General features: G+C 63.3%; 1 protein-coding gene across 1 annotated transcript; it reads left to right on the forward strand.

Moving 5' to 3' along the window:
- The first annotated feature begins 255 nt into the window (after nt 1-255).
- Nucleotides 256-8,900, forward strand: ABHD17A (abhydrolase domain containing 17A, depalmitoylase). Its single transcript, XM_038567939.1, has 5 exons — nt 256-357; nt 3,677-4,213; nt 5,450-5,644; nt 8,148-8,327; nt 8,426-8,900. Exons 2-5 carry the CDS (start codon nt 3,882-3,884, stop codon nt 8,649-8,651), a joined length of 933 nt encoding a protein of 310 aa, XP_038423867.1. The 5' UTR covers nt 256-357; nt 3,677-3,881; the 3' UTR covers nt 8,652-8,900.
- The last annotated feature ends 5,644 nt before the right edge of the window (nt 8,901-14,544 follow it).

The raw sequence follows: 14,544 nt of genomic DNA on the forward strand, positions 1-14,544 counted from the left end.
CCGCCCACCCCCGCTACGCCCCGCCCCGCCAGAGATTCGGCTCCTCCCCCAAGCCCGGCTCCGCCAACCACAGCCAGGCCCCGCCCACCGTGCCCCAGGCCCCGCCCACAACCCCGCCCCGGGGCCCCGGACGCACGCCGCGCCAGCGCCTGTCCGCAGCCCTCGGCCCCCGCGCGCGTCTCGCGTCACTTCCGGGGCGGCGGCGGGATCGAGGCTCGTTTCCGCCCGTGGGGGTGCGGCGGCGGCGGCGGCGGCGCAGGAGGCCGGGCCGGGGCGCCGAGGGACCGACGGACGCACGGGCGGGCGGCCGGGAGCCATGGAGCGCGGCCCCGGGGCCGGGGGGCGCGGGCCGCGGCGGTGAGTGCCGAGCAGGGGCGAGCGCGGCGGCGCGGGGCGCCCTCGCTGCCGCCCGCGGCCGTTTGGGGAGCTGGGCCCGCCCGCGAGGCCGGGACGCCCCCGAGACCCCGCACCCCCGGGAGGCCGCGTCCGGGCTGTAGGGCCCCGCGGGGCAGCGTGCCGACCCCGCAGAGCCCCGTCCCCGCTCCTCTGGGCTCCCCGGCGTGGGGCGGGCGCCCACCCTGCTGGGGACGCGGCCCCCGGACTCTGCCCACCCCCGGAGCACCCGCCTCCCCGCCCCAGCGCGACACCCGGACCCGCCGCAGCGTCCCCTGGCCGAGCCCTGCTTCCTGAACGTCTCCCGGACGCCTCTGCCCCTTCGCGGGCGCCCTGCGGCCGCCTGGGACCCAGGGACGCCCGGGCGGGGGGGTCCCCCATGTCCGCGCCCGCTGCATCTCCAGGTTACAGCGGGGGACGTGCCGCAGCCCCTGACCCGTGGTGTGCATGCTCGGCCCAGGACTCCTCCAGCATGGAGTCCAGACTCCGCAGCAGGGCGCTGGGGCGCCGCCTGACCCACCCCTGGCGCCCTCTGGGACCCCTGTGTCCGCCCAAACGGGAGACCTGTAGTTCCTGGAACCCGCCGTCACCCCTGCGGTTTTGCTCTGCCCTGACCCCTGACCTCTGTCCCCCGGACACTTTGCACGTTTCAGACTGCAACTTCTTCAGGCGGCTTTCCCACCTGGACTGGCTGGGTGAGGTGCTGTCACAGTCCTTCGTATTTAGGTCATCCTAGAGTATTGCAGTTGCTTGCTTTCTCCTTGGTCCTGAGAACACCAGCAGCCTTCATGGGGCCTGACCGGGGTGGGGGTGGTGGTGGCGGCGGGAGTGTCCAGGGTGCGGGTGTGGACGCCACCACGGGGGCTCCGGGTGCCAGGGGTTTGTGTCCAGCGAGTGAAGCAGTGGGGTGTGCACGGCCCCGTCCGAGGCCCCGCTCTCAAGGCTCCCTCAGTGACGCTCCCAGATGACACGCAGGAGGTCCCAGGTGTGTGTGGCCCGAGGAAAGGCTGTCCTCCTTCCCTGTCAACGTGGCGAACTCTAGCTTCCCTCTTTTCTCTTTACTTCCTGTCATTTGCTCCGTTGTTCCGCCCGCGTTTATTGAGCAAGAGCAGACAGAGCTGTCCTGCCCTCATGGAGTTTCTCTTTGGTTGCCGTGGGGGTAGGAGGTGGTTAAACAGGTAAAGGCAAGCTGTGGTGAGTGCTGTGGAGACGGACGTGGAAGTGTCAGCATGGGGTGTTTCGACCTGGTTTGGGAGGCCTTTCCGGGGCGCTGGAAGGGAGATCCAAAGGGTGGACAGGACGGGGCAAGGGCCATCTGGTGAGATTGGGGGAGGGGGTCCCTGGCAGGGCTCTGGCTTGTCCGGGGAGAGCAAGGGGGTGGGGTACGTGGTGAGTGAGGCTGCAGGGGTTGACCTTTGGCAGGCTGTGGCAAGGGTCCAGTTTCTAGCCTGACAGTAGTGGGAGGCCAGGGGCATCCAGAAGAAAGGTAGTCTGCTAGGGTTTGTGCTGAGACGAGTGTGGCTGCAGGGGAGAGTGGGGGTGGGGGTGGGCAGCACAGAGCTAGGCGAGAAGTGGTATGGATCAGGTGCTGGTGGGGGAAGACGCATCAGACCCCCATGGAGGGAGGAGTCCTGGATGACATCTGTGTTTCCGGCTTGGGCAGTAGGGCTTGTCCACCTGGGTGTGCCCCTTCACTTCCCTGGGGCTGGGGGGCTCCTACCTGCCTCCTTGGCTCTCAGCCTGGCCTTCGTCCGGAAACCAGTCTTCACCGAGCTGTGCAAACTCCAGCCCCTCTAAGCCTCCCTGGCACCAGCGCAGGGTTCCTGTTTGGGTCTGGGTCTCGGAGAGTATGTTGAAGCAGCCTGGGCTTGGTTGACTGACGCTTGGGGTCCGATAATTATGTTTTGGGCAAAGGGAGGGCATCCTGTGCCCTGTAGAGTGTCCCATCAGCACCGCCCATTCAGTGCCAGGAGCATCCCTCCCCATTTGTCACAACTGAAAATGTCCCCGCATGTCGGCAAGTGTCCTGGGGGACAAACTCTCCTGCCTCTGAGAACGGGGCCGATAGACCCCGTCCTCTGGAAACTACCTGCGGGTACGGTGCGCAGCCCGCCTGGGGTTCAGGGATGCCTTGGCTTTCACACTCCCTCCTACTCCCCCCGGATGCCCTGAATCTGGGCAGATGCTGGCTGTGGCCCCTCTCCAGCCCTCAGTGGCACACGGCGGGTCCACCGGAGCAGGTGTGTCCCCGGGCCTCAGCCTGCTGTGTGCGCGGACTGTGTGGCCGTGGCCCAGAGCTGCCTGCGCCAAGGTGCTCCGCGGCTGAAACGGAGCTGTGAGTGTGTCTCCCCCGTCCCAGCCTGTAAGGAAGAGCCTCCTAAGTTAAGTGCTTAGGTCTTTCCCAAACCTGGGGTTTCGTTCAGAGCCTGCGTTGGCAGCTCCGTGGGGGATGGTAGCTGCCCTAGCGCTTTAGCTGTAGCCTGACTTCCTGGGCGCGTCTCGGAGCCACGCCCCCGTCCACTACCTGGCCCGGCTTACTCCCAGGTCGGTGAGGAGCCGGGTAGGTGAGGAGCCGGAGGGCACAGAGCCCGAGTCGGGGGAGCGGGCGCAGGAGCTCCTCAGGCGCCAGGCCCCCTCCCCCAGCCTGGCCCCAAGCACAGGGGAGAGCCATTGTCCCGCGCAGCACAGCCTGCCTTCCAAGCCTCTAGATGTATCCTGCTTTTGTTACCAGAGCCTTTGTTTGTTGTATGTCCCCTGCCTCTGGACGCTGCAGCGCTGGCCCCCGGGAGCGCGCGCTCAGGTCCCTCCAGGCAGCAGTCTGTCCTGGCCTTGGCTGCTCTGTGGCCCCTGGGGGTGGCAGATGAATCCTAGACAGATGGCATGGAGATGGGCTGGGGGGAGAGTCTGGGCCAGCCGTGTGGACAGGGGCCTGGGGAGGGTGACAGGGTATGTGTGGGCACAGAGCAGGGGGCTGTGTGGGGGATTGCTGGGGTGAGCCAGGGGTCTCATCGCCCAGCACAGCCTGCAGGCCGAGGCTGGGCTGACAGGTGGCAGACGTGGCAAGAGTTGGTGACCGCACGCCGAGGGAGGGTGCAGCAGGTGCTGGTCTGGTAGCTTTGGGTCCACCCACAGAGGGACCCATCCTGTGGATGACGAACTGGGCCCACAGGTCCATGGGGTGGAGGGGGAGCAGTTCGGGCAAGAGTGGACTGGGCCGTGAGGAGGGCCAAGAGACCTCCCCGTGGAACCCGAGGGAACCCCACCTCTCGCTCTTCCCCTGCAGGGTTTCCCTCTGCACGACGTGGAGATGCAAGGCTGCGAGGCTCCCGAGGGCTCGGCTTGGACCACGATGGGGCTGGGCTGCGGCCTCCTAAGGGGGCTCCTGTCTGGGGCGGTGGCTGGGGGTTGCCCTCCCCCCTGCCCGCGTCTCAGAGCACCCCCACCCCTCCCCTGCCAAGCGAGGCCCACCCTGGGGCCTGGCGCCCGCCATGAACGGCCTGTCAGTGAGCGAGCTCTGCTGCCTTTTCTGCTGCCCACCCTGCCCCGGCCGCATTGCTGCCAAGCTCGCCTTCCTGCCGCCGGAGCCTACCTACTCGCTGGTGCCGGAGCCCGAGCCGGGGCCTGGTGGAGCTGGGGCTGCCCCTTCGGGGACCCTGCGGGCCTCTGCTGGCACCCCCGGGCGCTGGAAGCTGCACCTGATGGAGCGTGCTGATTTCCAGTACAGCCAGCGTGAGCTGGACACCATCGAGGTCTTCCTGACCAAGAGCAGCCGGGGCAACCGCATCTCCTGCATGTACGTGCGCTGTGTGCCCGGCGCCAGGTGAGCCCACGGAACCGGGGCAGGACCCAGACGCGCGTGGAGGGGTAGATGGACCTAGTCAGGGTGGGGGGTGCCCGGTACGGGACATGCTCCATGCTCGGGCCTTTCGTTTCCTGCCAGAGGCAGCTCCCAGATGGCCAGGGCCCGGGTGAAGGCCCATCTGGCGGCGCAGGCACCCTGGGGGTTCTTGCCAAAGAGGGTGGCTGATGAGATTCTCCAAGAGCAGGCCCCACTCCACCCATGGCCCCGTGGGACCGCCCCAGGCCCCTCATGCCGGTGCCCTTCCAGACGCAGCCCCGTCACACGGATGAGTGCCAAGGCTCAGGGAGGCCGATCGCAGTGGCCGTCACCCCTGCCTGCTGAGGTGCGGCCCGCTTCAGGGTCTCCGCACTCACCTGCCCTGGGAAGGGCTTCTGGGTGCTGGGTGCTCAGTGAGGCCTCGCCATTCGCTTTGGGACCAGGGCACCCGAGGCCTGGCAGGTGGCTCGGGCCAAGTCTGACTCCTCATTAACAGGGTGTCCTTGGGGCTCTCCCTTAAGCACCAGAGCAGGAAAGAGGTGGGGCCTTCTAGGTGTTTCTGCCTTTAGACCAGACAGGGTTCTGACTCCACATCTGAGTACAAAGGGCAAGTTTTTGCCTTTTAGCGAGGCTGGGGCCCAGGGGTGCTGGAGGAAGAAGCCACTTGGAGTCCATTGGCCAGGATCCAGCCTGTCGGTGTGACCTGGGGCGGGTCCTGATCTGCCAGCAGCCTTGCAGGGCAGAAACGAGTGCCAGGGTTGGGGTCTGTAGGAGTGGGAAGAGACGCTGCGAACAGGGATTGGTCTTATTGTGGGGTAAGGGTGGGTGCTGGCTATCAAGAGGAGAAGCCGCTGTCTCATTCTCTGGAAGGTTCCAAGCAGCAGGCATACGTGTGTGCCATCCTTGAGCTCTCAGAGTCCCTCTAAAAGGAGTGATTCCAGAGGACAGCCATGGCCCAGAGGGAACGAACGTGGCGGTCACTGAGCTTGCTGAGCTCACACTGTGGGTCCACCCTGCGCTGAGACCCTGCCCAGTGGTCCCAGGGTTCCCTTCCTCTCACAGAGGGGACATCTAAGGTTCTGCTGCTGTCCCCTGCCCAAGACCTCACAGCCAGGAGGGAGTCTCCCTCATTAATATTCTTGTCTGTGGTGGTTGGGGGCCCAGGGGGTGTCCTATCCCCATGCTTTCTGACCTGTCCTCCCTCCGTCCCTGCCCCAGGTACACGGTTCTCTTCTCCCACGGCAACGCGGTGGACCTGGGCCAGATGAGCAGCTTCTACATTGGCCTGGGCACGCGCATCAACTGCAACATCTTCTCCTACGACTACTCTGGCTACGGCGTCAGCTCTGGCAAGCCCTCTGAGAAGAACCTCTATGCTGACATCGATGCTGCCTGGCAGGCGCTGCGTACCAGGTGGGCTTTATGTTGGGGTGGGGGTGAAGGCAAGGGGGCAAGGGGGAAGCCTAGGCTACGTCTGGGTGGGGCAGGCACCTCTCCCCTCCTGGGAACCCCTTGCCTGGCAGGGCTGTGGATGGGCCGGGGCTGTCCCTAGGGGAGTAGAGGTTCTGTCTGGAGGTGGGTGGTTGGAGGATGCGGACTGTGTAAAAAGACTCTGAGAGTCTCGGCAGCGAGGGAGCATTTGGTGTGCACGGTAGAGTGGGGCTGCTTTGTCATAGTCTCAGAGCTGGCCTGCGAGGCATGAGTAGCCACTCACTGTGGTCTCCTCTTGAGGTAGGGCTCCTTTGGGCCCTGGAGGATTCTGGAAGGTTCTAGAGGGCTCTGTCAGGAAGCTTGGTGTCTAGCACAGCCTTGGGGCCAGTGGGAGGCTAGGAGCAGAGGCTAGGTCCTCTTTGGGTTAGGGTCCCCAGGACATACCTGTGTGCTTGCCTTAGGGCCACCAGGGTCTGGGCCCACCTCCCTCCCTGGAGCCCCCATCATGCTCCTCATCCAGTTCCTGGGCAGCCCCCTCCCCACCTTATTGCTTATTCACTGAAGCGTACTAACTTGGCGTCTGAGCCCAGAGAATCCTTTGGAAGGAGGCCACCCTGACTCTGACCCTCCTGGAAGTAGTGGGGCCCTGCCCACTGCCTCCTTGGGGCTGCCCCATCTCAGCCCTGCCTGGCTGACCTGCCCCACCCGTGCCTATAGGGACCAAAGTCAGCTTCCCCTGGGGATGTGGGGACCCTGGTTGCCCAAGTGATGCACCAGGCAGTCCCTGCTGCAGGCCCCAGGAGTGGGGTCCCCTGGCACCACCCTGGCACTGGGGACCCATCCTGGGCGGCACGGTGCAGGTACGTGCTGCTCTTGGCTTCCTCAGCCCTTCCTTTTTTTTTTTTTAAAGATTTTATTTATTTATTCATGAGAAGCAGAGAGACAGAAAGGCAGAGACACAAGCAGAGGGAGAAGCAGGCTCCATGCAGGGAGCCCAATGGGGGACTCGATCCCTATCCCGGGACTCCAGGATCCCGCCCTGGGCTGAAGGCAGCGCTAAACTGCTGAGCCTGAGCCCCCCACCCCCCCCCGGGGCATCCCTAGCCCTTCCTGCTGTTCCTGCTGGCTGGGGGTGGCTGGCAGACTGGCACCCCACTCTAGGGTAAGGGGTCTGAGCTCTGTCCATCCAACCATCTGTCCTGCTGCCCACGCTGTGTTCCAGAGACCTGATCCCTTAGGGAAGATCAGTGGGAGGGCAGGAGGCAGGAGGCTTGGGCCCAAGTGGTGACCAGGGGCTGGGGAGGTCTGGGGAAGGATTGCCATGTGGTACCTATTGTGTTTTTCCAGTCGGAGATGTCCAGGTGTTAGGGCTGGACTGGTGCTCGGTGCCATGGTGGCTGCCCTGGTCCAGGGAGCAGGCTGAGGAGTGGCCAGGGTGGTAGACCAAGGCCAGGTGGTGTCCCTGAAGCCCCAGGCCAGGCAGTTGTTAACCTGGAGTGCTGCCAGGACAGAGACAGGTGTGGGTGGCCCCTCGGTAGACAGGGAGGTGGAATCTTGCCGCCTGGGTAGGCTGTACAGGTGAGATGCAGGAGGGTGTCCTCTTGGTGTATCAGGGTCCAGGTTTGTGGGAGGAGAATCATGGAGGCCTCTTCCGTGGGGAAGGTGGCTAGAGGGTCCCCATGCAGATGGGATTGGGCGGTTGGAGGCTGTGAAGCTGGCTTGGGGCTGGATCAACTGTGCTGGGGGTAGGGTGGGGTGCTAGGGGAGGTGTGGGGGGACGTAGATGGTGAGGGAAAGGGCTAGGGCCTGGATGTGGGAGTTGGTGTCGAGGAGGCAGTTCAGGACATGGCCACCATGTAGAGAAGGTGCCCAAGGAGGAGGTGGCGTCCACCCTGCAGGAGCCCGCATTCCTGCTCACCTGTGTTGTACTAAGCGCTTACCTGGGCATGCCAGACACCGAGGGGCTGCAAACTGGCTGATCAGATCGGGGACACAGCTACCGTGGTTTCCCATGGCCAAGGGGATGGGTGAGGGACAACTGGAGGAAGACAAGCCCCCTGTGTGTGGTACCAGGAGCTGGGTGTGTCCCTGGTCAAGTGTGTGTAGGGGACCGGGGGGGGGGGGGGCCTCAGGGCCTGCCCTGCCCCCCAGAAGCCTGACCATGGTCTTGGGGCCCTCAGCAGGGCCATTGCATGTGTGATCCACGTTGGTACTGTTGGTGAAACAGGGTTAGGGCCAGGTGGGGCTGCAGCTGGTGCAGCTGTCTGCACATCTGCCCAGGCCCTGCCTCCCTACTGAGCCGACTTGTGAGTTGTTGGGGGACAGGGGTGGGGAGTAGGGAGGATTGTCTCTGGACTCCACCCTGCTGCCTGGAGGCAGTGCAGGGATGGTGGGGGACTGCCCTAGGAGGGCAGGGGGTAGGAGGGGTGTGTGCGCAGCTTGCCATGGCTGCTGCTGGCTGTGGCTGATCCTGCTTCACTGCCAGGTACGGCATCAGCCCGGACAGCATCGTCCTGTATGGGCAGAGCATCGGCACGGTGCCCACCGTGGACCTGGCCTCTCGCTATGAGTGCGCTGCCGTGGTGCTGCACTCTCCGCTCACCTCAGGCATGCGCGTTGCCTTCCCTGACACCAAGAAGACCTACTGCTTCGATGCGTTCCCCAAGTGAGAGAGGGGTGCATGGGGGCGGGGGCGGGAGGTCAGGGGCGGGGCTTCAGCAGGGCGGGGCGCTGCTCTGAGCCTTGCCGTGCCCTGCCCTACAGCATCGAGAAGGTGTCCAAGATCACGTCACCGGTGCTCATCATCCACGGCACGGAGGACGAAGTCATCGACTTCTCCCACGGGCTGGCGCTCTATGAGCGCTGCCCCAAGGCCGTGGAGCCGCTGTGGGTGGAGGGCGCCGGGCACAACGACATCGAGCTCTACAGCCAGTACTTGGAGCGCCTGCGCCGCTTCATCTCCCAGGAGCTGCCCAGCCAGCGCGCCTAGCCTAGCCCTGAGCCGTGCCGGGACTTCAGCAATAAGGCGGCGCCTGGACCTCGCCCCCGCCCCGCCCCGGGGCTGCATGTGAACCCCCCGGGCACCCCAGTCCTCCGAGGCAGCTGGAGGGTAGGGGGTCGGGACCTGCCCCAGCCCAGGGGCCGTGGACGATGTACAGGCGCGGAGCTATGCTCTCCTTTCCTTTTGGAAGCAAAAAGAAGGAAAAACGTGAAAACGAATTAAAGATTTAAAATTTTAGGGTTCCTCTCCCTTTTGTGGCTCATGCACACTCTCCCAGGGCACAGCGAGTTGGATGAAGAGGCTGGGCTTCACTCTCAAACTCCCAGGACCCTTTGGCAGAAATGAAGAGGTCAAGTCACTGTCCCTGTGGCAGAGGAGATGGGGTCAGGGCCCCATTCGGAGTACACCTGGAGACTACTGGTAGTGTGGGTGGTGATGGAGCGGTAGGCAGCATTCAGACCCAGGACCCTCGCCTGCCTGGTGCCATGTGCGTCCTGGCGGGGGGATGGGGGTGGGGTGGGGGGTGGGCTCCCTCTGCTCTGGGGTGGCCAGGGCCCCTTCCCCTCCCGCGTGGTAGGCAAGGATGCTGAGGTCTGGGTGGCGCAGTGCGTGCCGTGTGGTTGCCAGGCTGCCCTAGCTGCCCCTCCTGACCCCCCGCCTCCCGGCACAGGAGCCAAGAGAGCCCACCCTGGACCAGACAGGTTCAGGGGCCCAGCGGGGCCTCCCCAGGAAAGGGGGCTGGGGCTGGGATTCGGGGAGCGCCGAGGGAGTCACCCGACAGCGTGTCCTCCGGGGATGCCGTTGAAGACAGGGCTGAGCCGGGGTCTCCCTGGACTTCCCCCAGCCCCTGGGGAGCCCTCTGCGCCGCTCCAGGGTGAGAAGTGGCCTGTCCTCCGAGGCGACTCTGCGTGTGTTGCGGCAGCAGGCGGTGGCCAGGCGGACACCCAGAGGGGCCGCTTCCACCCGCCCCGCCCCAGGCTTCCTGGGGGCCGCGGCCCCCTTAAGAGGGGGCGGGGCTTCGCCCTGGGGGCGGGGTCGCCGCCGAGGGGGCGCGGCCAGGGCGGAAGCGGAAGTGGCGGGCTCCGCGCGCCGCGGCGGCTGAGGCGACCGACCCGACCCGGGAGGAGGTGGCGGCCGCGGCGGTAAGTGGCGGCGGCTCGGACCCCGCAGCCCGGCCCGCGTGCCCCTGCGCGCCTCGGCCTCCCGTGGGGCGGCGTGGCCGGGGCGTGCGGCCGCTCTCGGGCCCGGGGCGCCGCCTGCTCGACGGGGCCTCGCCCGCCCCCTCCGAGCCCCACGGGCCGGTCCCGGCAATGGGCGGCGCCGCGGGCCCGAGTGGGGCCGGGAAGTGAACTCGCCGGAGAGGGGGCCGTGGGCCCCGCGCTCCTCTGCCCTCCGCCACAGGGCCTTTGCACAGCTTGGCTTGGCGGCCGACGCGCCGACGGGGCCCTGTGCTGGTGTTTCTCGGCTGCTCTGCCTCCAGCCCCGCCCCTTGCCGCAGAGCCTGTGGTCTTGGCCCCACCAGACCCCAAGCCCCCGAGATCAAGCGCTCCGCAGGCGCACGACGTTGAAAACACCTGGTTTAGAATCGGAACAAACATGTTTTCAGACGCACAGAGCAAGACCTGGCGCGTCGGGTGAACACCTGGCATCCCCGCCAGCCCGACCCCAGGGCGCCCCGCCCGGGCAGTCCTCACCTGTCCCGTGTGCGCGGGGACCTCCGGAGTGTGCACGCGGCGTGGCAGTGGCGCCTTCTCGCCGCGCAGGTGCGGGCCCGGGTCCTGATTGCCGGGCCGTCTCCTGTCGGTGGGAAGTCAGGTTCTTTCCAGCGTTTTTGTAGCACGCGATGCCCCGCGGACGATCCTCGCACAGGGACAGCCTTGTCCCCTCGACGCCCAAGGACACACAAGGAGGAATATTCCCGGACACCGAATTCTTCAGTGCAGGGCTGCTAGGTCAAAGGGCCCTTTCCCCAGGTCCCTAGCACAGGTCCTAGCCTCGAGCCCGCGCGGACGAGGAGGGGCCCATGGCCCCCAGCCCCGACGCTTGATTTTGCAGACCCGGCAGGCGTGAAATAATATTTCATTGTAGCTTTGCTCGAGTTTCCTACAAGTGAAATCGAACACATCAGTAGTTTTGTCGGATTTATCTCTACATCGGTTATTTTTGCCACTCATATAACCCTTTCGAGACGGGGCAAGTCTGTATTTGCTGTAAACACGTACAGGTTTAAAAGCCATTTGCCATTCGTATTCTTCAGCCGTTTTTCCATTGAGTTGTTGGGAGTTATTGTTTTCTAGGAGCGCTTGACATATTAAGGAAATTAGCCCAATTCCCGTTAAAGGCGTTTTCCCTCCTACCCCTGGATCTATAATTTGGTTTTTGACTTGGACTGTGTTTTTTTCTCTTTGGTCTCTAAGAAAGTCATATTATTTCTGCTAAGCGTTTAAGATCATTATTAGTCACTATTAGTTTTTTCTTTTTTTTTTTTTTTTTCACTTACGGCTTTCTGCATTTTGTGTCACGCTCAGAAATATTTTCTCTATTTCAAGACTATAAAAACATTTGATGTATTTTTCTGGGAACGTAATGGTTTCTTTTTAAAATATATATTTAAAGGTTTGGTCTAAATCTGGAAAGTGCTTCTGGGAAGCAGTGCGGAGGGAACCCAAGCTGCTTTTCTTCCCAAATCGGTTGCCCCCCGACGACCCCATTTCCCTTTCCCTTTGCTGACGCGCTGTCTTTAGCACCTGCTGGGCTCCCGAGTGCGAGTGCGTGTGACTCCGTGTTGTCCCGGCCCGCCGGAAGTCCACTGCCTTCTTTCCTGACCCTGCTCAGACCCCATCTCCCCTCGTTAAAGTCGGGAATGTTGTCCCCTCAGAACCCACAGCTGACGGGTCGCATGTCATCCTAGTTTCACGACACTGCGTGACAGAGGATTCTGAAAGCTCCAGTACTTGTCCCTCCCCTGCCCCTGGGGGGTCACCCGGGCTGGGGCTGCCGTGTCCATAGTGCCCACCCATTGCACGTAAGGGATAAACTAAGGCCAGCAGCTGCGGCCCGTGGGGCCCGGGTCTGGGGCTCACCCTCAGCCTCTGGGGTGGGGGTCGGGCCACACGGGAGCCGTGACGGGGGAAGCCAGTGGTACGTTCCAGGATGCGCCCCCCTTCCTCTCTGCTTGGTATGGCCCATGGGCCAGGCTGCCTGGGAGAAGGGCCAACTTTCGGTTCTCCATTTTGTGGATTTTCCACAACACATGTGTTCACACCCGGCAGCAGCATTGTCCTGCTGCCCAGCAGGCGCCTGAGCACACGCACCGGGCAGGGCGCCCCCGGCTCCCAGACGCCTGATCCGGCTCAGCGGAGACCAGGCCCCCAAGGCCCCGAAGCACCCGGAGACCTGGGGGGACACAGCCTGCGTGGGGGAGACATGTGCACCTGCCTCAGCCCCGCCTGGCCCCTCCGAGGGTCAGGTCTGGACCATGTGGACGCTGCCCCCCCGGGGCCCGGGAGCCCACACTGGACGTCCCCAGGCTCCCCAGCCCCCCAGAGCCAGGCCGTCCACGCGCCTCTCCCTGCCCCTGACGACCCCGCTTCTCCCATCGCCCCGGCCCCCTGGGCTGGTGGGACCCACTCCACGGTCTGTGCCCGTGTCCACCTGAACTACAGGGCCCCGATGTTCCGGAGGGGCCAGACGTGAGATGGGGCCTCTGGTGGGAGCCTCCCCTGAGAGGCCCTGGGCACCCTGATCCAAGGCCCGGGTGCTCCCCCAGGGCCGGGTAACGGGGTGCGGAACCGACCTGGGGGCTGTGGGGCTTGGCAGGTGGGGGTGCCAGCCCAGCATCAGGATCCCCTCCCCTTACATCTCCGAGCTCCCGTCTCAAGCACAATCTCCATGATGACACGGGGCCCCAGGGCTTGCTGTCCCCATGGTCCCCACTTAACAAGAGGGGTCCTGGGCTCCCATGGTGCTCACACCACCTCTGGACACGGCTGTGCCCTGCGGGACCGCGAGCTCTGTGCTGCCAGACCCCCGTGCCTGGCACCAGGCCGAACGCAGACCGAGCCACGTGAGTGCGCGCAGCAGTGCTGTTGAGGCCTGGGGGCTCGGGGCCTGGCTGCCGTCACTCGGCTCAGAGGGGCTGTGCCTGGGGCCACCCCCGGCCCGCACCTCCCCACCCCGTGAGAGGAGATGGGTGGAAGGAAGGTCTTGCTCTCCCTCCGCAGGTCAGGTGGCCACCAGGGGAGCAGGCCTGCCAGACGCTCTGCACCCCGGTTCTCCCACAGCCCCGACCTCCCACCCTAGTAACTGTCCTCGGGTGTCTTCCTTCTTCCCATTAGAAACAGTTGCCACAAGGGGCGCCCAAGTGGGTGGGTCCATGAGGCGCTGGCCTTAGGCCAGGTCGTGACCCCACAGGGTCCTCAGATGGAACCCCAAGTGTCGGGCTCCCTGCTCGGCAGGCAATCAGCTGCTGCCTCTGCCTGGCTTTCCCCCTGCTTGTGTGCACACCCCACCCCCCCGGGCTTTCCTTGTCAAATAAATAAAATAAAAAAACAAAACCCTGCAACAATATACAGACACGCTTGATCCTCTTGGAGTATTTTTGGGGTTCCTTCTTTTTTTTTTTTTTTTTTTTTTTTTTTTTTTTTTTTTATTTATGATAGTCACAGAGAGAGAGAGAGAGGCAGAGACACAGGCAGAGGGAGAAGCAGGCTCCATGCACCGGGAGCCTGATGTGGGATTCGATCCCGGGTCTCCAGGATCACGCCCTGGGCCAAAGGCAGGCGCCAAACCGCTGCGCCACCCAGGGATCCCTGGGGTTCCTTCTTAGGAGTGGAATCGGTGGGTCACAAGGCACAACACTGACAGTTCGACAGGACAGGGGGGTTAAAAAAAAAAACCTCTGAGGTGCCTCCAAAGTGAGCTAACACCTCAGCGCAGCTCTTACCACTAAATAGGACCAACCCCTGTGGTCCTCAGAGAGACAAACCACTCTTCAGGTTTGTTTTAAACATTTATTTATTTATTTTTTAAGTAGGCTCCACACCCAGCACGGAGCCCGACGTGGGGCTCGATCTCATGACCCTGGGATCAGATCAAGTCCTGAGCTGAGATCAAGGATCAGACACTCCTCCCACTGAGCCACCCAGGCAGCCGCCTTCATGTTTGCTTTAAAATTTTTATCTTGCGGGTGCCCAGTCGGCTCAGTCCAGGGAGCGTGTGACTCTTGATCTCAGGGTTGTGAGTGCGAGTCCCGCATTGGGCACAGGGATTATTTAAAATTAACATTTTCATCTTGCAGTACTTTGGGGTTTACAGGAAAGAGTCCAGAGTCCAGCCACGTTCACTCACTGCCCTTCTGGTCAACTTCGTGTCAGAAGCAAGAAACGCCAGGTTCCTCGTGTGCATCCAGGTTAAGTGCACCCCAGCCCCTCATCCAATCACCTGGGCTCTTCCACGAATGTCCTTCTCTGTCCCAACAGCCCGCGCACATGTCACCATTTTATCTCCTTAGTCTCTCAAAATCTAGGACACTTGTTCAGTTATTCCGTGTTTTTCATGACCTTGACAGTTTTGGGGAGTGGTCAGATATCCTGTAAGATGTCCCCTACCCCGGCGGAGCTAGACAGGGGTTATGGGTGTTGGGGAAGAACGTGGAGTTGAGCTGAGTCTCGTTGTCACCTGCCATCAAGGGTCCCTGATGCTCCCCCGTGTCACCCTAAGGTTGACCTTGGTCTTGACCACTGGGCTAAGGTGGGGTCAGCTGGGCCTCCCCCTGGCTGCTCTGTTGTTTGTTTTTGTTTAATATTTTATTTGTTTATTCCCAAAAGACACAGAAAGGCAGAGACACAGGCAGAGGGAGAAGCAGGCTCCCTGCAGGGAG

This window comes from Canis lupus, chromosome 20, assembly GCF_011100685.1.
Source record: "Canis lupus familiaris isolate Mischka breed German Shepherd chromosome 20, alternate assembly UU_Cfam_GSD_1.0, whole genome shotgun sequence".
NCBI classification, from domain to species: domain Eukaryota; kingdom Metazoa; phylum Chordata; class Mammalia; order Carnivora; family Canidae; genus Canis; species Canis lupus.

What these genes read in the sequence shown, in the direction of transcription:
- ABHD17A (XM_038567939.1), top strand. Translation starts at nt 3,882, where the DNA reads ATGAACGGCCTGTCAGTGAGCGAGCTCTGCTGCCTTTTCTGCTGCCCA. An exon ending in CGCTGTGTGCCCGGCGCCAG is followed by an intron (nt 4,214 to 5,449) that starts GTGAGCCCACGG and finishes TCCCTGCCCCAG; the next exon opens with GTACACGGTTCTCTTCTCCC. An exon ending in TGCTTCGATGCGTTCCCCAA is followed by an intron (nt 8,328 to 8,425) that starts GTGAGAGAGGGG and finishes CCTGCCCTACAG; the next exon opens with CATCGAGAAGGTGTCCAAGA.